The 23,179-nt window shown below is 38.8% G+C and overlaps 1 protein-coding gene across 3 annotated transcripts in view; it reads left to right on the top strand.

Moving 5' to 3' along the window:
* The window catches only part of MAP3K5 (mitogen-activated protein kinase kinase kinase 5), a 204,952-nt gene that overhangs the window by 48,598 nt on the left and 133,175 nt on the right, over window positions 1–23,179 (top strand). For all 3 annotated transcript variants that reach the window (XM_023254425.2, XM_023254424.2, XM_045058101.1), the window contains exon 2: window positions 16,485–16,624. In XM_023254425.2, coding sequence (XP_023110193.1) covers window positions 16,485–16,624 — 140 coding nt within the window. The remainder of the gene's footprint in view (window positions 1–16,484; window positions 16,625–23,179) is intronic.

Genomic DNA, 23,179 nt, shown 5'->3' with positions numbered 1-23,179 from the left:
TAAGGGCTCATTGTTGTTCAGTCCTTTCTGTGACAGGGACTACTATCGTTGTCATTTGACAGAAACAGGCTGGGGGAACAGGGGTTTTAGGCCTAGGGTCCCCAGTAATGTTTGCTGCACAGCCAAAGTGCAGACCTGGGTCGCCTGATCCAACCAGCCACACACTCCCTGATGGGAGGAACCGCTTGCTATTTGTCATGCCCGGTCAGTACTGACTACGGATGGACCACGTTTATTTCGACCTCCCTTTATTTCTCTACCTCCCTCAGGTCCTATCGCTTTGTCAGGGGTCCCTCCCAACGAATCAGTTCTCACAGTTGTATCTGTCCAGGTGCCCTTTATTTTTTCATCTTTCCTGGAGGTGAGTTTTTCTTTTTGCCTCCCCTGCTTCAGCAACGTGAATTAAAAGCTGTCTCTTTACCATCAAACGCCTCCGCTGCAGAGTTTTCTGTTCAGCGAGTAGGCACCTCTTGGCTTCTAGCGCACCGACCAACGTGTCCTTAGCTGTAGGCTTCCAAGAGGAGCCGAGAAAAGGGAAGGGAGCCAAAACTCTGCTGGGACCAAGGAGTAAAGAGGATAGATAACAGGGCAGCCCAGCGGCACCGAAGAGAAAGGGGTGTATTTAGTCATGCAGTTTAGGATGTGTGAAAGCAGAAGCCAAATGAAATATCTCTCTTCTGAGTAAGAAAAATGTTTTTACTGAAAAGCGCTCCTAAGAAATGATTGTGCAGTTTGTTTCACTGCTGGTACACTTCCTGCAGGAAGCCTGGATAGACAGAATGATAAGCCTTTCCTCCCTCATAGGGAGATTGTGCACACGTCCATTCATCGGTGGTGGAGCAATTTTTTCTGGCAGAGAGAAACTCCTATATTATGCAATCATGAGCAGCCAGAAATGCCCCTCCTTCCCAGTCAATGTACTGAAAGATGACCATTTCCCAAGGCTCCCCTTGCAGGTGTTGCCCCGGCAGTGCCTTCTCTAAGACCCCCTCCATCAGAATTAATCACCCCTTGTTCTGTGCCCCCATTGAACAATTACATACACTTCATTTGACCTTGGACTTCTGTAGCTCATAAGCACTTGAAGATGATAAGCTCCTCAAAGGGTGCTTATTTCTTTGACCCCTTCACAGAACCTTGTACAGAATAGATAATAGATGCTTGCTAAACAAGTGTGAGAGCCAAGGAGGCATTTCCAAAGTGCCTGATGGGATTGAAGCAAGGTTAAGAAACCGGAGCCTCCAGTGTGATGTGATAGGAGGCTATTGAAAGACATGAATGAGGGCATCACTTAGTGGCTAATACACTGAAGGGGGCTGTGGCCAGGTCCATTCCTCTCTGGTCTATTGCTGTGTCTGTGGAACAGGTTTGTTCCACATTCCCCATTGAAGGGATGCTTTTTTTTTTTAATTTTTAATGTTTATTTATTTTAGAGAGAGAGACAGAGTTGAGCGGGGGAGGGGCAGAGAGAGGGAGACACAGAATCTGAAGCAGGCTCTAGGCTCTGAGCTGTCAGCACAGAGCCTGATGTGGGGCTTGAACTCAGGAACCGTGAGCTCATGACGGATGATCTCTTCATGACTGAAGTGGGCTGAAGTCAGACGCTTAACTGACTGAGCCACCCAGGTGCTCCCCTCCCCTCCCCCCCCACCGCCCCCATTGGAGGGCTTCTAAGGGGTATGTTCTTCCTAGTCTTCACCTTAGTGTGACTGGCCTTTTAGGTATAATGATAGCTCCTGTTTTAAGTGACGTTTTTGTGATCACATTAATCCGTCACATTTAAACGAATCTTTACTTTCCTAGAGAGTTAAGTGAATCCCTGATATTTAATTTTTTAAATTTTTTTTTTTTAACATTTATTTATTTTTGAGACAGAGAGAGACAGAGCATGAATGGGGGGAGGGCCAGAGAGAGAGGGAGACACAGAATCTGAAGCAGGCTCCAGGCTCTGAGCTGTCGGCACAGAGCCTGATGCGGGGCTCGAACTCACGGACCATGAGATCGTGACCTGAGCGAAGTCAGACGCTCAACCGACTGAGCCACCCAGGCACCCCTAATTTTAATTGGAAGAGAAAAAAAAAAAGAACCCAGACTCTTAGGTCAGCCGCCTAAGCCTGTCAGCAAGAAACAGATTCTTTAACAACGGATAGTTGTAATTCCAGCGCACTCTCTCCATTAGGTCTTCCTCAAGAAGGAAGCTTTAAAGCCCCCAAAATGAATTGTTGAATTCAAATGCATTGTCAGCACGTAAGCCGTGGAGTGACATCATTCCTGGCAGAATCATATTTACACATCTGCTGTGTTAATAGAATTACGGATACTCTTTGAAGAAGATGTAGAAATTTGAACAAAAACAGTTCCCATTTTGACTAGACGCGGATTATTTATTAGGTGTTGCAAGTGACTTTGAGAGACTACAGAGAACGGAAAAGCATAACATCTTTTAGACCTGTTGGTGAATTCTGACTCAGAGGTTTCCACTTGTTCACACTTTGCGAATCCTGGAGCACAGTGGATCTCCCGGGCACTCACCCACACTGCTTAGATCTGATTGGGTTTATGAGGATAAGAGATGACAGCTGTAAGTGCAAGAAGGGGGAAAAAAAAAAAAAAAACCAAACAACCTTTCAAACTGGCCTGTTCATCAGGGTGAGTAACTGTTTCTGCCAAACAAGTTGCATGCGAGCTGGGTGTGTTTCATTTTACTACCTATGTTTTTCCTGCAGCAGGAACAAGTTTAGCAATTCTTGCTTGCAGTTCAGTCGCTTATTGCATGAGGAATAACAGTCTTTGATAAAGAATACACACATTCCGAGACACTATACACCAACAGTTCACTTTTTAAAGTCTCTAAACCATAAGGGCTCCTACCACAGTCTCTTAATCACATTTAAAGTAATATCTTAATAGCATCAAAAACCTTGTCAGTTATTGGGGCACGTGGGTGGCTCAGTAGGTTAAGCATCCGACTCTTGATTTTGGCTCAGGTCATGATCCCAGGGTCATGGAATCAAGCCCTGTGCCAGGCCCCGTGTCTCTGTGTTGAGCCGGGAGCCTGCTTGGGATTCTCTCCCTTTCTCTCTCTCTGTCTCTCTCTCTTTCTTTCTCTCTCTCTATCCCTCCCCTGCTTGCACATGTGCCCCCACCTCTTAAAATAAAAAAAAGAGACATTTAAAAAATATGTGAACAAATAAAAAATCTTGTCAGTTGCCAAATTTTCTCATTCATGTCATATTTTTTAAAGTTTGTTTTTAGTCAAGAGTCCAAATCAGGTATATGCGTGGTAATTGACGGTGTCCCTAAAGTCTTTACTATCTGATTTCTCTCTCCATCTTGCTCTTCCACTCCCTCTAACGTTTCTTTGAGGAAACCTCGTCCTTTTTCCTGAAGGATTTTCCATTATCTGAATTTTGTTGATTGTATCCCCGTGCTACACTGTGGTTTTTTTTTGTTGTTGTTTTTTTTAATTTTTTTTTTTTTTAACACTTACTCATTTTTGAAAGGCAGAGAGAGACAGAGTGCAAACGGGGAAGGGGCAGAGAGAGAGGGAGACACAGAATCCGAAACGGGCTCCAGGCTCCGAGCTGTCAGCACAGAGCCCGATGCGGGGCTCGAACCCACGGACCGCGAGATCACGACCTGAGCTGAAGTCGGCCGCTTAACCGACTGAGCCACCCAGGCGCCCCGCTACACTGTTTTAGTAACCATTATCGTTTCTGTAGCTATAACGCGTATATGCTGTAGCCGTTTCCCTAGACAGAGGGTGAAAGTCCTAATCAGAACAACCTCAGACATGAGTGAAATTGCCATGGCCGTTTTATTAGGGAGCACCATCAGATAATTTTCTAGGATTGGCCGGCCACTTCCTGCTGTCTCTGTGTAGGTAAGTTGTAAATGTATAAAACAGGATGCCCATCCATGAGGAACAATCAGATTTTCTCCAAAAAAATGATCTCAGATCAACTCTTGTAACCTTACAGAACTTAATACCAGTGCCAATTGAATGAGGCCTAATGTTGGTTCCAACTGGTAAGGAGGACTCTAGTGTAAGATTCTTCTACAAAGAGCTATGCTGTGTGTCAGAAACTTCACTGAAGCGTGAACAGCTTTGCAGGTTTAATTGAAATTAAATGTGAGAGACCCCTCTGCCCGCAAATGGCATGCACTTTAACCACAGTAAAAGCTATAGTAAACTCTAAAATAGCCTGTTCAAAATTTTATGAATTGCTTTTTCAGCATCTGATGAAAATAGAGTGATTACTTAAGTACTGAAATTGATTACATAAAATGAGTTTATAGAGATCTAAATTTATGATTATGGACTCTTAAACCCAGTATACCTTTAGGAAATATAATAATTTCAGAGAGAAACATAGTTTTCAATGGTGACATAGAAATTTTTAACATCAGGGGCACCTCGGTGGCTCAGTCAGTTAAGCATCTGACTCTTGAGTTGAGCTCAGGTCATGATCTCACAGTTGTGAGTTCAAGCCCTATGCTGGGCTCCATGCTGACAGTGAAAAGCCTGCTTGGAATTCTCTCTCCCTCTTTCTCTGCTCCTCTCCTACTCCCACTCGCTCTCTCTCTCTTTCAAAATAAATAACATAAATTTTAACATCAAAGCTGCTCAATATCCTATTTCTGCTTATAATGTCAGCATGGCCCTGTCACATAATAAACTTTAGAGTTAATTTTGACTTATGCTTTTCTTATATTACCTACTCTTTATAGATTATTGACCAGGTCTGTTGTTATTGCCATTACATTGAAGAATAAATTCTTAAGGTATAAACTGGACCCTATTTTAACTTGTAAAGAGAGTAACACTTTTTGATGTAGGGCCTACTTATATTTGTTTAATAAGAAAAATTATATTGGGGTGCCTGGGTGTCTCAGTTGGTCGAGTGTCTGACTCTTGATTTCTGTTCAGGTCATGATCCCAGGGCCATGGGATTGAGCCCTGCATCAGGCACTGCACTGAGCATGGAGCCTGCTTAAGGTTCTCTCTCTCTCTCTCTCTCTCTCTCTCTCTCTCTCTCTCTCTCCCTCTCCCCGCCCCCCACCCCTCTCCCCTGCTTGCATGCAGTCTCTTCCCCTAAAATAAAAATTAAAAAAAAAAAAACTATATTGAGGACTGCTTTTTCAAGGCTGACTATTCTCCTCTACCTCACACCCAAACCTGTCTTTCTCATCTGAGAATCTAGAAATTGTCCCTGTTAATTAGCCACCTCTCCCTTTAACATCTTCATCTTTCTACTAATGTTCAAGTACTCCACCTTAAAATTAAAAACCTTTAGATCTTTCTATCCCTTTAAAGTATTGTCTGATCTCTTGGTTTCCTTACTGAATGTAAAAGATCTCTACTGTAGATCTCAGTAAATGTTATTCGTCTTCCTTCCTCTTCCTCTTCTGGGGAGTTGTCTGTGCTCATTACCTCCATTCCTTCACCTCTTATTCAACACTTTGAGTTCTGCTGTACTCACCTTCCAAATCCTTGTGGTAGGCTGAAAACTGATCCTTACTCCTATGCTCCAATGTCTATGCCAAAACCCTGGGACTGGTGAATGCTGCCTTATTTGGAAAAAGGGTCTTTGCAGATATGATTGAATTGAGGGTCTTGATAAGGAGATGATCTCAAATTCCTGGGATGGGCCCTAACTGCCATCACAAGTGTCTTTCCAAGAGAGAGGCAAAAGGCAGTTTAATACCACAGGCACACACACGACAGGCCAAGGGATGCTAGAAACTGCTAGATTGTAGAAGAGGCAAAGAATAGATTCTCCTCTAAAGCCTGTAGAGATACCACCACAGTCTTGGCCTTGCTGACACCTTGATTTTGGACGTCCAAGCTATGAAAGAGGGGCTCCTGGCTGGCCCAGTCAGTTAAGCTTCAGACTCAGGATTTCAGCTCTGGTCGTGATCTTGCAGTTCATGAGTTCGAGCCCCCCATCCGGCTCCATGCTGACAGCACAGAGTGTGCTTAGGATTCTCTCTCTCTCTCTCTCTCTCTCTCTCTCTCTCTCTCTCTCTTTCCCTCCCTCCCTCCCTCTCTCTCTCTCTCTATCTCTGCCCCTCTCCTGCTCTCTCTTTGTCTCTCTCAAAATAAATAAACTTAAAAAAAACTGTGAGGGGCGCCTGGGTGGCTCAGTTGGTTAAGCGTCTGACTTTGGTTCAGGTCATGATCTTATGTGACCTGAGTTCAAGCCCCACATCAGGCTCTTTGCTGTCAGCACAGACTTCAGATCCTCTGTTCCCTCTCTCTCTGCCCCTTCCCCCCCCTCTCAGAAATGAGTACACATTAAAAAAATTGTGAAAGAATTACAGTGTTGTTTTTAGGGACTAAGTGTATGGTACTTTGTTATAATGACTATAGGAAACTAAATACAGTCCTCTTTTACCATTCTTGACAAAATCATTAACCAGAGATGAATTGATTTTCACAACGTGAACGTGCCTGAATACCCAGATCAAGAGACAGAACCTTACCAGCCCTCCAGAAGACCTCCTGAGTCCCCTCTCAGCCACTGTCCTCCACCAAAGTATCTGCTAGTTTTTTTTTTACTTTTAATATCAAATTTTTGAGCATCATAGGAACAAAATCATAAGATACCTACTCTTTTGTATCCAGATTCTTTTAACAGTCTGTGAGATTCATTCATGTTGTCACATGTAGTTGTAGATTTTTAAAAATCTATTGCTATGTGGTATCCATTGTCTCTGTATAGCACACTTTATTTCTTCTATTGTTGATGGTTTACAAATAGTGCTGTTATGAACATTTATTACACATGCATGTTGATGAACTATGTTTCTGTGGGGTATTTGATGAAGAAAGGGTTTCCTGAATCAGAGATACCTTTTCATTTTTCTCTATATTGTCTAAGTTGTTCAATCTCATATACACCTGCCACTTCAACTACTAACAGCACCATGGCTCTTAAATCGGTCTGATTCTTTGGCTTTTTGGGTGTTGAGTTGTGTAATTTCTTTATAGATTTTAGATACTAACCCTTTATCACACATGTAATTTGCAAATCTCTTCTCCCATTCGATGGGCTGCCTTTTAGTTTTATTGATTGTTTCCTTTGCTGTGCAGAAGCTTTTTATCTTGATGAAGTCCCATAGTTCATTTTTGCTTTTGTTTCCTTTGTCTCTGGTGATGTGCTTAGTAAGAAGTTGCTACGGCCAAGGTCAAAGAGGTTCCTGCCTGTGTTCTCTAGGATTTTTGTGGTTTCCTATCTAAAATTCAGGTCTTTTATCCATTTTGAATTTATTTTTGTGTCTGGTATAAGAAAGTTGTCCAGTTTCATTCTTCTGCATGTTGCTGTCCATTTTCCCAACAGTATTTGTTGAAGAGACTGGCTTTCTTCCATTGTATATTCTTTCCTGCTCTGTCAAAGATTAGTGGACCATAGTTGTGGGTCCATTTCTGGGTTTTCTATTCTGTTCCATTGATCTATATGTATGTTTTTGTACCCAGTACCATACTTTCTTGAATATAGCTTGAAGTCTGGATATCTGATTCTGATTTCTGCTGTGATTCAGAATGACACCTGTCAGTTAGATACCACACACACACACACACACACACACACACACACACACACACACGATTATTTAAAGTATCTCAGTCCAAACTCAAGTTGCTACCAAAAAAATAGTATATTTTCTTATGTCACTTGTGTTAATGGCAAGCCATAAGTGTTAACCATTCAAGTTTGAAATAGAATCATCTTTAATTCTTTATCCTGTATCCACCAAATCCCTAAAGCCTCTTGAATTCCCTACCATGTTATCTCTGTATTACTTTAGTGAATGACTCCTAACTGACCTCCCAGCTTCCCAGTCTGTTTTGTCTATCATCCGTGCATAAAATCTAGGTTTATCTTCCCCAAACTTTGATCTGCCATACCCCTTCTCAAAACATAGATATAGATGGATCACCATTGACTATAGAATCAAGTCAAAATTCTTTGTGCTGGCTTTGTGTGTTTTCATAGTTTGATTTCAGCCTCATTTCTATGAGTAATTATTCATATGAGATTTCATCAGGGGTATTGACTTACATTTTAGCATTGTCTTTGATACCATTTTTATGATAAATTGTTCAAAGGGCTTCCTATTAACATTTCTTATGATGGCTCCTTATAATCATATATTGAGAGTTTGCTGTGTCTCATGCACATGTAATCCTAACAGCTTTGTGCTGTAAATACTGGTATTATTATTCTTGATTTATGGTTAAGGAAACCAAAGCTCAGTGAACTTAAGGTAGTGTCCAAGGTCATCCATCCAGAAACTTAATTAGGATTCAAACACTGGGAAGTCATGAAATGGCTTGTCTGTCATCTGCATGCTTATCCCTCGTCTCAAGGCCCCTGGAGATGGAGAGAAGATTCCCCTTCCAGCTTTTTACCCTGTGATGTGCTTTTCTGAGGCTGCCTTTCCTCCTGTCAGAGAGCTGTGGTTCTGGGTCCTTTCACTGTGGGATGGGTACCTTTTATGGATGTGTGCTAATTTCCCCCTCACTTCTCTAAAGCTGGAGCATCAGGAACCGGACTCCTGCGGCTACTGTCCAGGCAAGGAGACATCCGTTTTTATACCAATCTTGTTTGGTTCTGCTTCCTCTTTCTCTCCCTCCTTCTCTCTTCTCCCTTCTTCCCCCTTTCTCCCTTTCCCTCCCTAGGCTTCTCCTTTTTCCTCCCCCCTTCCTTCTGTAGATGCCTTGGCTCTCAACATTTTTAAAATCCAATTTGTGGAGGTTGATTGCCTCTGATCACCTGCTCCTAGTCCTTACTATCCAGGTTCAAAAAAAAAAATTAACTCCCCAGTGTAATAATCAAACAAGCATTAAACAAGCAAATTAAGGCTGGGGTGGGGACATTATGTATACATTTGCTTTAGTAATATAAGAATGATTCATGTTTGAATCACTAGGCATACATTTATTGGAGTTTAGTGATGAGGAAATTATGGGCCAAAATGTTTATTGTTGACATAAATATGTATCATTATACATGACAGTGTTAGCTAAATACATACAGGAAAATAAAATGGTACTGATGAAGCTACATGAATAGTAATTCATAGCAGGAATTGCCAAACCATGACCAATTTAAGACAACAATGATGGTAGATTATTCTGTCCTTCGTGAAAATCTCAACAATTTTACCTCTATTAATATGGGAGGTTTGCAATGTCCCAACATTGCATATCTGCCAAACTTTAGTAACCTGACTCAGAGTCTCTAGGACGCTCTACCAGGACACTGCTAGGTCATGAGTAACATTTTAGTAATTTACATATAGTAGATTTGTTGTAAATAACCCTTATTTATTCATAATATAGAAAAATCAATGGAATGCAAGCTATACTTCCCTTAAGAATCTAGGGCGCCTGGGTGGCTCAGTAGATTAAGCGTCCGACTTCAGCTCAGGGCATGAGCTCACAGTTTGTGAGTTCGAGCCCCGCATCGGGCTCTGGGCTGACAGCTCAGAGCCTGGAGCCTGCTTCAGATTCTGTGACTCCCTCTCTCTCTCTCTCTGCCCCTCCCCTGGTGATGCTTTGGGTCTCTCTCTCTCTCTCTCTCTCTCTCTCTCTCTCTCAAAAATAAACATTAAAAAAATTAAAAAAAACAACAAGAATCTAAGATGGTATGGGCATTTGGGGGTTAGTGTCTGCTCTTTAGGGGACTCTCTAGAATTCCATTGGGAATTGACTTTGTTTCCTACTGAGGTTTGCTTCATTGCTCAGACCAAGCCCCAGGCACTTTGTGCCTTTCCTTTTTCTGTGGTGCCTTTGATGTGCAGGGCTTCTGTTTTTTTAGTCTGCTCTTTGAGGTGCTCCACCCCAACTCCTCTGCCTGCTGATGCCTCATTCACATTTGCTTCAGTCATTCCTTCTACCAGGACTGGCCTCCCTGGCCTCTGAATGTCACCATTTGTACTTCACCAGCACCAGCCACATTCTGTGTCGGTATTTGCCAACTCATGTTTCTGCCCCACAAGAGATGGCAAAAATCATATCTAGTTAATTTTTTCCTTTAACTTTCATAACAGCAAACAATACAACTTTTATGTAATAAGTGCCCAGGACGTTTGTAGAATTAAATTGGCACCAGTGGGTCATCTTGGGGGATGGGTATGATTGAATGGGTAGTTCTGTGTGATAACTTGGGAAGTTTCCATTGATAATGGAGTTTCGGAGTATCTTGTAGACCAGACTACAAGCCAAATCACTACTGGGCTCTTGCCTTGTCATCAGTGATCTAATGCGGAAGGAAAACATTGAATAGATAAAAAGTAACTGAACATTAATGTTTTGCTTCAACTCCGCTTTTTACAAGCAACAGAAGCTCATGTGAGATATTTAACTAACAGATAGGGTATTATGAAGGAAAAATTAAATAAAAAAAAAGTAACACAGACCATGAACCACTGCCATTTAATGACCAAAATGCAATTAGGCACAACAGCTTTATGTTATTGCCCTAAAAATTTATTATGCTTTAATAAACCCTGGGTAAATCTAATTTTGTGCTCCATTTAACATTAACACAATTGGAGGAAAGGAAAGACATGGCACTTTAGCTAAAAATGTAAGAGATTTTTGTACCTTTGTCTATATTTTTAAACAGAGTTAATTTTTAAGTATTTAAACTTTAGTTTTTAAGTATAGCAGTTTTACTCACAATATTACTACAGAAACTCAATCAGAAAATTAAGCGCATTTGGTCATGAAACATATGAAAGGAATATATGCTTTGGTCCTCAAATCTTTTTTGCATCTCTAAATTTATGTTCTGATCTTGAGAACCTCTATAACCTGTAAGTGTAGGGTGTGGCTCAGTGAAGAACTAGGAGCATGGACTTTCCAGCTAGCCTGCTTGTTTTTTTGTTTTTAATTTTAGAGAGAGTGTGAGTAGGGAGGGGCAAAGAGAGAGAGAGAGAGAGAGAGAGAGAGCAAGAGCTATAATCTCAAGCAGGCTTCATTCACACTCAGTACAGAGCCCAACGTGAGACTCTCGATCTCATGACTGAGATCATGACCTGAACCAAAATTAAGAGTTGGTTGCTCAACCAACTGAGCCACCCAGGCACCCCTAGATTGCTTGAGTTTGAATCCTTCCAAGGATGGCAGGGTGCCATCACTTCCTAGCTGATGATGGGCAGATTATTTATACATTCTCTGCCTCAGTGTCCTAAAGTAATGATAATAATATTGCCTCCAAAAAGGGGTTTTATGAAGATTGAGTTAATTTTTGATAAGCAAATAGTGCCTGGCACATAATAATTATAAATACATGTTTGTGAAATAAAGTGGGTAAACTGCAACTCATAGAAGTGAGTTTTAAGAATTGTGGAGTAACAGGTGTTTATTATAATTACATCTTTTTTTTTTTTTTTTGCATTTTAGACATGATTTAAGATCACCTCACAAGGAAGATAATTTTCACCTATTTTACTGCTTTTGAGAAGATAGTCATAAGATATTTTTGTTAAATAATGAAATGTTACTATTTTTAAAAATCCTGTGTTACTGGAAGTCCTCAGCCAGTGTAACCAGGCAAAACAAAGCACACAACAACAAAAACCCAAACCATAAAAGACATACAGGTTAGAAAGGAAGACATAAAACCATTTCTAGTTTCAAATGACATGATTATCCATGTAGAAAATCCCAGAACGTGTGCAAATAAAAAAAAAGCTCCTGGAACTAATAAGTGAGTTTAGCAAAGTCTCAGGATAGAAGGCCAATATACAAAAGTCAACTGTATTTTTACATACTAGCTATGAAAAACTAGGAAATTTGAAAGAACATCATCTATAATAGCACCAAAAAAAATGAAACACTTAGGTATAAATCTAACAAAATACATGTAGGAACTGTCTATTGATGGACATTGAGGATGGCACTTGTCGGGATGAGCACTGGGTGTTGTATGTAAGCAATGAATCACGGAATCTACCCCCAAAACCAAGAGCACACTGTATACACCATATGTTAGCCAACTTGACAATAAATTATATTTTAAGAAATTAAAATAAAAAAGAAAATTACAAAATACTTAGGAAAGAAATCAAAGAAGACCTAAATAAATAGAGAGATACACTATATTCATGCATGGAAAGACTCCATGTATGAAGATGTCAGTTCCCCCCAAAGTGATCTATCTGTAGATCCAACACAATATCAGTCAGAATCCCAGGAGGAATTTTTTTTTGTGTGTAGTTATCAACTGATAGCTCTCAGCTACCAGTTACACAGGAAACTTACACAGGAAAGCAAATAGAACAACTAAATTAGCTAAAACAATTTTGAAAACAGAAGAATAGAGTTGGAAGGCTCACAGTTGATTTCAATACCTACCATAAAGCCCCAAGTATCAGAACAGTGTAGTGTTGGCAAAAGATAGAACAGAAAACCCAACAACAGACCCACACAAATGTAGCCATTTAGTGTTTGACAAAGAAGCAGAGGCAGTTCGCCTGAGAAAGAGTCTTTACAACAAATATGAATCTTGACCCATATCCTGTGTCATTGACAAAAATTAACTTAACATGGATCATAGATCAGAGTGTAAAATGTAAAGCTACAAAATTTCTAGAAGAAAACATGGGAGAAAACTTTTGTGACTTTGGGTTAGGCAAGATACCACACCTAAAGCACAATCCATAGAAGAAAAAAATTGATAAATTGGACTTACCGTTAGAAATTTCTGCTCTTTGAAAATCCTGTCAACAGGGGCGCCTGGGTGGCTCAGTCGGTTGAGCGGGTGACTGGCTCAGGTCATGATCTTGAGGTCTGCGAGTTCGAGCCCCGCGTCGGGCTCTGTGCTGACAGCTCAGAGCCTGAAGCCTGTTTCAGATTCTGTGTCTCCCTCTCTCTGACCCTCCCCTGTTCATGCTCTGTCTCTCTCTGTCTCAAAAATAAAAATAAAAAAACGTTAAATTGTTTAAAAAAAAAGAAAATCCTGTCAACAGACTGGAAAGACAAGTCACAAACTGGGAGAAAATATTTGCAAATCCCATTGTCTGACAAAGGAAAAATATCCAGATAATATAAAGAACCCACAAACCTCAACAAGAAGAAAACAAATTCAGCAATTTAAGAAAATGGGGCACAGGCTCTGATCACTTCATCAGAGAAGAAAGAAGAGTACATTTTACTCCATGGAAATGAAAAAATAAATTTAGAAAAGAACATAAATATATCAGTCATCTGGACCTGAAGTAGAAAAAAGTGCCTCTTTTTCTGAGTTGTACTGTATTCAGTGTATTAAAATTATACAAACAAGCATTTTTAATGTTCTATACAGCATCCAAAAAAATGTGTCTGTTGCTGCTTAGACATTCAGACCTGATGAGTATGCTCCATTTTGCCTGTACCATTTATTTTGAATATCTAGTTTCACTCTTAATCTAAAAGCCTTCTGCAGTGTTTCTATTTTATTTTAGCATCAAGTCCCAGGAGGCAGTTCTCTGGAAATAACCCATCTCCCTTCTTCTTGTGACTGCTTTAACTTAGCTAGTATTTTTCTTTGCACATCTCTCGTTTGTTTCTCATCAGCCACTGCTTCATTTGGTTTCTTTCAGCCCCATGTTACGCTGTCTCTTGATTTTAGAGCCCTGCGACTGACTGCGAGTGGCTGGCATCTGTGGGAGGAGGAAACAGTGTGGGTGCAGGAGGCAGATGGGCGTGTAGGTGGGATGCACTGACTCATTTTCTCATGTGTTGATTTTTGATGTAGAAATGTGAAGGACCCCAAAAGAAAACTCTTTATTTGTATTAAAGAGCCCGTAAGTCATTTTAGCCTTGAAAAAAAATCTTTTGAAGCTCCTGTGACCTGGCTGCCTCTTTCATAACCTCACTAAATCCTCTCTGTCTTCAGCCTCCGTTTGATCTGATTTATTTCTCCTCCACAGAATGTGAATTCTAATCTCACGTTTATTAGACAAGGTCGATTGCATCAAACAGCTTAAGAGTCTGCATTATTTTTTTGCGCTGCGGTTCAGTTTTACGTTCAGTCACACAGGTTTTCAGTATTGTTTTTCTTGTGTTTTGGTGGGTTTTTAAATTTTAAAAGTAATCAATGTTCGTAAGAAAAATTGTAAAAAATATATAGAAGGAATAAAGAAGAAAAAATAATGCACAATCGCAATACGCAGCTGTTATTTTGGTGTACAACTTTCCAGACATTTTTTTATTCACATGCATATATTCACATATAATGTATACATTATAATGTATTATATTTAATACTTTTTTTTTACTTACTATAGCTTGAAGTTACCTCTGTTGCTAAATATTCTTATGCAATATTGTTTTTTTTATTAAGTTTTTATTTTAATCCCAGTGTAGTTAACATACAGTGTTATATTTAGTTTCAGGTGTACAATATAGCGATTCAAAAATGTAGCTTTCAATGGTTGCATAATAAGCCACTATTTGAATCTATCTATGTATCTACTTACCCACATACCTATTTTCCTATTAATGGTGTTTTCCATTTTATTGCAAAAAAAAAAAATTCCGTGGACATCCTTACAAGTAAACCTGCCACATTTATAGGAATTTTCTTGGAGTAAATTCTTAGGAATGGAGGTATTCGATCAAAAAGTGTAAATAATTTTAAGTATTTAAGTCTCCCGGGAAGTTTAAACTTCTCCTTGGCATATGAGTATCATTTCTCTGCATCTTCATTGGCACTCTTTAATATTTTTGACCACTTGTTAGACAAAAAAAAGTGGCATTTTACAGTTTGCTTAATGTGCACTTATTCATAGTGAGGTATAGAATATTATTTGTGTATTTGTTTGCCATTTTAGTTACTCTTTTGTGAATTTGCCTGCCTGTATCCATAGCCTAATTTTCTATTGTGATGTCTTTATGGTTGCTTATTCTAAATTGAACAATAAGAGATGATTTATAGTGATATTAACCTTTCATCTCTCATATATTGCAAATATTTTTTACAAGTTAGCAACATCGTTAAATTTGTCACAAGGTATGTTAACATTTTCATTTTAAGTGTGATTAGAATTTGTTTCACCATTATATTTTCCAAATATTACTAGTTAGGATTACAAAGGGAGCTCTTGGTTATCACAATGATTTTGCATCTCAACACCTTATTAAATTATTTTATAGCTTATAATAGTTATTTAGTTGATTCTATTGAGATTTTTTTTTTTTGGTTGATAGCCAAAACATCTCCAAGTAATGATAATTGTGTATTTTATTTTATAATATTATATCTCTTTGTGAAATCTTATTGCATTATCTGGGATTTTCAGAAAGCCAACTAGTGGTGGGAATAATTGGCTGCCTTGTCTTTTTACTGATTTTCCTGGGAATACCTATAAACAAAGTTGGCAGTTGTGAATATGTATCATTTTCATGTTAAAGGCATGCTCTTCTATTTTTGGTTTGCAATTGTTTTTAATGAGAAATGGGTTTGGGATTTTAATTATGCACTTGGAACACCTGTGGAGATGCTGATAATTTTTTTTTCCATTGAGCCATCCTTGCATTCCCAAAATAAACTGTAAACCCGTGATCTAGTTTTCTTATACTGTAATGCTTGGTGCATTTTCTTTGTTTTTTTCATATTTTTGTCCATATACAAAGTAAGTTTGAAACTAATATATATTTCATTTTTTGGACATTATTATCAAATTTTGGTGTCAGGCTTATACTTATCTTGGTGTTAGTCTTCTCTGAGCTTTGGTAGAATTTGTATCTGGTTATATTATCCTTCTTAGTCATAATTTTCTATATCTTTGCTTTCTTTTTTTTTCTTGATTATACTTGCTGGGGACTTGCTGGATATTGATAACAATAAATAATTAGTTATAAAATACAGGTCTGGATTAATTCATAATCTTACCTATTTGATTTTTTTAATATTTATTTTGAGAGAAAGAGAGGGAGCACATGTGAGCCTGGCAGAGGGAGAGAGAGAATCCCAAGCAGATTCCGTACTGTCAGCACAAAGCCAGACGTGGGGCTCAGTCTCACGAACAGTGAGATCATAACCTGAGCTGAAATCAGGAGTCCAAGGCTTAACCTACTGAGCCACCAGGTGCCCCTTACCTATTTGCTTTTTTAAGTCTTATTTTACATTCATCACTTAAGGCAGTTTCCTGCGGATCTGCTTCTGGAACCTGAGTTCACTTGTTTTAAAGTTGAAATTTCATAGAGAGAAGTAGCCCCAGCAGCCCACCGTTGGCAGACTTTGCTTAGTTGCCAGTAATTATATGATCTCCTTTGTGTTTAAAAAAAAAAAAAAATGCAGGTTTGCTGCATTTTCTAAAACCACTTCCAGGTAGAACTACAAATTCAAAATTCAGTAGTAAGTGAGGAGGGAAAATCCCTATTATCTCCTCATTTCCTCTTTGAATACTAAGTTGTTGAAATCAAACTGTGCTTACCGGGCATTATTTAGGTGTCATCTTTGGGGGGCTTTGTTTTGTGTTTGCAGATATCGCTGTGGTGGAGATGAGTGACGCCTTCCGACAGCCATCATTGTTTTACCACCTTGGGGTCAGAGAAAGTTTCAGCATGGCCAACAACATCATCCTCTACTGTGATAATAATTCAGACTCTCTGCAGTCCCTGAAGGTACCTGACTTGTTTACTCCATGTTTACTGTAGGCACTAGAGTTTTAGGGATCCCTCTCGGTCTCTCTGACATCCAAAACTCCTTAAGTAGCTTATGTTCGTGAAAGGTTGTTTTTGTCAGTCTAACAATTACACAGCAGTTCCTAGTGAAGCTTTGAGGTTTATCTAGAATTCAGTGGAGAAGAAATTCGATGACACGTAGAAAAATGGTCGTGTTGAGTTCTGAACCGCAGTTAGAGTTGCGGCTGGGGAGACTGCGTTCCTAGGAAGTCGTCCAGTCCACTGGAGAAGGAAATGGAGATGGCATGAAGTATGGTCAAGCCTTATGCTGTGTCACCATTGGGGGTTTCACTGGGCACACCCTGTGTCCACCTAGAAATACGCTTTCTACTGAAAGTACTCGGGAAGAGAAATTCTCCAAATATCACCAGAAAACTGCTATCCTCTTCCCTGGGAGATGATTTCAGTAACTCAACAACTTAGGGAAAGGAGAAATAAAAACCTACTAAATTTGTCTACAAAACTCAGCATGTCATTCTCTCCATTATAGGGGCATAATGATAGGAAGGTATTTCTTCCATCCAAAAAGATTGTCTAAAATGCTTCTGCAAGGCCAAGTGATTTTACACCGTGTGATTCTTTGAAAAGCATCTAACAATTCTGTGAAATGCGTGCTGAGTCTGATATCATCCATTTCCTTTGTGAAACTTCCAGCCAGCTTCATGCAACTTATTCTTATCTGTATCTTCCAGTTTTCAAATCAAAGCCAAGCTGGGAACATGGAGACCTAAAACCCAGAGCCATATTTCCAACCGCTTAGTAATTGCTATATGAAAATCTCTAACCCCCCACCCATGAAAAAAAAAAAAAAAAGTCGTATTTTTCTTTTATCTGAATATCTAAAGCTTGTATGACTTTTTTGAAAATCTGTAGTTTCATTTAGCAAATATACATTTACTGAAGGCCAGGCATTGTGCTGGCCATTGATAGGCTATCCCTTTACAGAATATTCTGCAATAGTCCTTAGAGATTTGCCCCTACTGTGTCTGAATCTGTTTTGTTTTGTTTTTTACCCAGAGAAATTCTTTTTTTTTTTTAATTTTTTTTTTAACATTTATTTATTTTTGAGACAGAGAGAGACAGAGCATGAATGGGGGAGGGTCAGAGAGAGAGGGAGACACAGAATCGGAAACAGGCTCCAGGCTCTGAGCTGTCAGCACAGAGCCCGACGCAGGGCTCGAACTCACAGACCGCGAGATCGTGACCTGAGCCGAAGTCGGCCGCTTAACCGACTGAGCCACCCAGGCGCCCCAGCCAGAGAAATTATTTAAGCTACCCCTACTTTATTTTACCTTAGATTTACCCCTCTAATTAATGCATCATAAAGTTTTGTGGTGGTGTATTTTAATTAAACATTTTGATGTACTACCATTTATAACATATCAGTAGTCAATAAAGGAATGAAATTATTTTTTATTTTTATTGCATTACTTTATTTTATTTACATTAAGTATTCTAAGCAGGCAGTGTTGTGTTAGACATTTTTCACTTCACCCTACTTTTATTCTTGCCCTATGGTTATTTTGTGATTTCATTTATGACTATTCTTTCCTGGGGAAATTTTTTAAAAAATGAATTAAAATGACATTTGAGAGAAAGAGTTGAAGCTCATCAGAAATGTTTATGGAACAAATAAATTGATTTCATTGCTTTTTGCCAGCCTTTGTTTAGAAGTGTTATTGGTACTTGAATACAATAATTCTTTAGACAGGCTAATCTATCTAAAATATACTCATTTATCTTGTACCTAATAGCTGCTTGTAACTGAGCACTTACTGTGTGTTTCACCCACATACATTTTCACATATAACTCTAAAAACATCCCTGTGGGGTATATTATATGCTGTCATACCATTATTTTATAGAATTGCAAACTGAGACTCAAATAATTTCAATCATCTGCCTAACTCCGAAGCCCACCCTCCTAACCCCTAAACTTCATTGCAGTTTCTTCCAGTTAGAAGGATATCTGACTTTCCTGTTCGGTGTGTTCATTGAGAAAACCCATCAATTATGTCTGCCCCCTGAATTGTTCCGTACAACAACCATCCTGTCTTTTCTCTTACTCCTTCCACTAGCTTAAGCTTTTGCCATTTTTTGTTTGTTTGTTTGTTTAACTTGTTCCTGGTCCAAATAAGTGGCTGGTTGCAAAGGACCGAGTTCTCTGGAACAGAAAGTATTTTTTTTCAGTCTAACAATTTCCTCTGAGCCCTAGAAATTTTTCTGGTCCTCTGCTACTGAGAAAAAAGTGTGTGTGTGTGTGTGTGTGTGTGTGTGTGTGTGTGTGTGTGTGTGTTTAATTTTATTAATTTCCATTGTAGTTCATTATAGGCGTTATCCCTGCCTTTTACCAACAGAAAAGAAAACATCTGTGAAATAAGGCAGAACAGGAGTTACTATAAAAATATATTATGTATAGATTAGCCAAATAAAATAAAAATGAACCATCTCCCTGTTTTCACAGGGCACAGACAGAACGAGAATGCTATTCTGGTCACATATCGAGCCTCACGTACATTGATTCTTTGGATATCTAGAAAGTACAGCTGCACCAGTTTTATTTTCATCTACTGCTCTTTGTTGAAGAGAGCAGTTTCTCTTTGGCAGCAAAATCATAGGAAAAAAAATTTAAGTTTAGGCTCCTAAAAAATAATTGATAGGAACATAAAAATACTTGCAATCTGTGTCTGGGTTTCCATATGCAAGGATGTTTAGGATCTAATCAAATCATATACTTGCAATAAGATTTGTATACATTTGAAATTGCAAGTACTATCTTACTGTAGTAAGAATGAAATATTGAATTTTTTTTCAGAAAGAGATCATAGCACTTTGAGAAAGAGAAGTTGATAGTTTTTTCCCTTAGCATTTTAACAACACAATCTTCACTGTTTTCTTTAAATAAATATCACAATAACTTCTTATGTGCGTGTTAATGAGACTCTATGCTAAGACTTAACACTTGCTTGAAAATAAGAAATGGCTGTAACAGTTCTTTCCAGATTAATTTCATGTATTACAGAAATGATCAGACCTCCACTTGGGGTCTTTCAGCAGATGGAGGAGTAAGCCTGGACACGCCTAACCAATGAGCCGTGGGACAGACCCACAAAACGCATCTGACATCAGAAAGGACTTGAGGGAAACAAAGGGCTGTTGTATAGAGTATGGAAATTGTTCTAATGAGCCATTTCTTCTATCGGCAGAAATTCCTTTTTGAAACTGCTCTCAGCTCTAATTCTTGAGATTCATTCCCCTTTTCCTTTCTTCAGCTCCCTCTCTTCCCTGCAAGCCACTCCCCACTCACTTTAAACAGTGCTTGCTGCTTATAAAAACAAAGCAAAACAAAACAAGGAAATACCCCTGCATACCATCAGGTAGTCAACAATTAGAAGCCCTTATAGTGCCCACCACAAGGCTGTGGAGAGTAGGAGATGGGCACCGCTGGTGGGAGGGTATATTGGCACTACTTCCAAAGAGCAATTTGGCAACACCTAGTATTATCAGATGAGCATAGCACAGAGGCTCAGCAACTCTGTCTCTGGATGTGTACTGTAAAAAGAGTCTCTGGCATGCAAAAGGGGATCTAATCAAGAATGTTATATGACCATTGTTTGTAATAACCCCTCTCCCCAGAGAATTGGTAAATACCTATCAACAAGGGAATGAATAAATACCTTCTGGTAGAGTCATTCAGTGGAATATTCTAGAGCACTCAAATGAATTAACTAGAGTCTTATGTGTCACTATCAATATATCTCAGAAACGGTGTGGAGAGAAAAAAACCAAATCACAGAAGCGTATGTGCGGTATGATACCATCCATACAAAATCTAATCACGTGCAAGGCAGTCCTTTCATACGTCTTTGCGTTTTGAAGGATAGATGTGCACGTGGGAATTACAAACAAATTCAGAATAGTTATCTCTTTGGGAGATAGGAATAGAATAGGACTGGGGGGAAAGACAAGTCTTCACATTTATCTGCAATTTTTGATTTCTAAGTCTAGGTGGTATATACATGAGTGTGTGATAATTTCTATGCTTTTTTTATAGTTGAAATATCTCACAATCGTTTTCTTAAGGAAGAAGTTTGCGGTACTTTGTATCTTTCCGGATAATTTACATATATTTTGGGCATTTAAATCCCCAAATAGTGTTTAATTTCTTTCTGCTTGCATTCTAACTGTGATTAAAAAGGCTCAGATGCATTTGGACCTTTCTTTCTGCACTAAGATAGGCTTTATTCCCATGTTACCTATTACGGAATAAATGTTTCTCTAGAGATTGAAATGCATATCAGTTAGTAGTGACACAGCTTGTGTTGAAAAGTAATGATTATGTGAGATTATTCCCTTTTCAAGAAATTTAGTTGTATTTTTCTTTTTAATCATTGCTTGAAAAGTTATTTCATTTTAACAATACACAGTTCCTCACAAAATTAAAAATAGAATTACCAGGGGCACCTGGGTGGCTCAGTCGGTTGAGCATTTGACTTCAGCTCAGGTCATGATCTCACAGGGTTGGTGAGTTCGAGCCCGGCATCGGGCTCTGTGCTGTTAGTGCAGTACCAGCTTCAGATCCTCAGTCTCCCTCCCTCTCTGCCCCTACCCCGCTTGTGCTGTCTCCCTCTCCTTCTCTCTCTTTCTCAAAAATAAATTAACCTTTAAAAAGTAAATAAATAAAAAATAAAAATCGAATTACCATATGATCCAACAATTTCACTCCTGGACAAAATATCCAAAAGACTTGAAAGCAGGATCTCATGGAGCTATTTGTTCGCCCATGTCCCTGGCAGCATTATTCACAGTAACCAAAAGGTAGAAGTAACTTAAATATCCATTAAGAGATGAATGGATAAAATAAAATGTGGGATATACACAAAATGGAATATTATTCAGTCTTGAAAAGGAAGGAAATTCTGACATGATGAACGTTGACAACTATCATAGTTTCTCATTCAGACAGCTCCGTGGTACTGATGATCTTTTATCTTGCAGGTATAGAGGGACACAATCTCCTTTAGAGCTTATTGTGAGAAACTGGATATTAAGTCTGTTTTTCTGGTACTTACTCATTTCCACTTAAAGCAAATTGTTATAGTTTTGAAAAGAGCAGCGATATCCTTGTTGTCAATTTCAGTGATTCTGCCAACTTCTAGTCAATTGGTGAAGATATGAGGGTCATTTTTAGTACAAATACCTTGAACTTAAATTGAATTTTTACTTGGATCTGGTGAATCTACTCAGGTCCCACTGTGTTCTTAAACCTGTACATTTTTTTCCCCTCTTACACTGCCAGTTCCTCTTCTTAAAGTCTTACCTCCCTTACCAAAGTAAATTACTCAGAGGAATCTAGTTTTAGATTTTGAGTTGTGTATGAAATTAAAATTTATATTTTTCCAATGGTTTATTTATTTTTTTAGTTTAACAGTGAATTTTTATTGGATTCAAATATCTTGCTTACTTGATAACCAACCATTGATTTGTAAACCATGGCACTCTCTACTCTCCCTGGTTCAACATAGTGTCACAAACCTTCATATTGTTTCATGGACAGATTTTTCTTTCTGTTGAGAGAGGAAACAGTCGTGTTCTCTATTTTACTTATAGGAAGGGTCTACCTTTTATCTGAGCTATAATCATTCCCCATCAAATTGGGAGGGAAAAAAGGTAACTTGGGGAGGAGAAGACGAGTAATACATGTGAGCATCTCTTTATCAAGATTTTCTCTGAAGATCAGACAAACTAGATGAATGATTTATTTAGCATGAGTTGATTTCCCAGGTGTAGAATCCATCCCTGAGTTTTTGGAAAGGGCCTGAAATTGGAGAATCCAGTTTTCTTTCATGTCAATTACCCATCTTACATCTACTGAGGAGTTACTTGTATACTGGATAGAGTACGCCTTTGTTTTCCTATCTAATTCCTCCTTTACCTCCCCACCCACACCCACTCTTTCTAGTGTCTAATTACCATTTTTGTCAAAGAGAGAAAGAAGTCTATCCTACACTGCGAGTGGAAAATGTCATCGTATCACTGAGTTGGCACCAGATATTTTCTTCATTTGTAGAGACTTCCATCGTAGGCCCATGAGTCTGAATATGTTAAACAGCAAGAAGGAATACTTCTGCACACTGAAGATACGAGTCTGAAAGCCTCCTGACTCCCACCCAGATGGGGCAAGGCTTGCCTGAATTCTGTTCCCTTTTGTTCATTATAAATAAGTGATTCTTGCTGTGCAAGCTGATCTATGTGGCACACAAACCCATTGTCCTATTTAGGTCCTTGTAGAATGCATCCTTGAAATTTTTACTGAAATTTATGCAAAAAAATGTAATTTACTGTACAGAAATTCATTATGCCTGTAGCTACATAACAATAGAGGTTTTTTTTTTTTTTTTTTTTTTTTTTTTTTTAATAAGAAATACCTGTATTTGAGTAATTTGTTCCAGTTAGGTGTTGCTGAGACAAATGGCTGGTGTCAAAGAAGAGGAA

This window comes from Felis catus, chromosome B2 (genome assembly GCF_018350175.1).
Source record: "Felis catus isolate Fca126 chromosome B2, F.catus_Fca126_mat1.0, whole genome shotgun sequence".
Taxonomy (NCBI): Eukaryota; Metazoa; Chordata; class Mammalia; order Carnivora; family Felidae; genus Felis; species Felis catus.
This window is presented reverse-complemented; position numbering and strand designations above follow the sequence as displayed.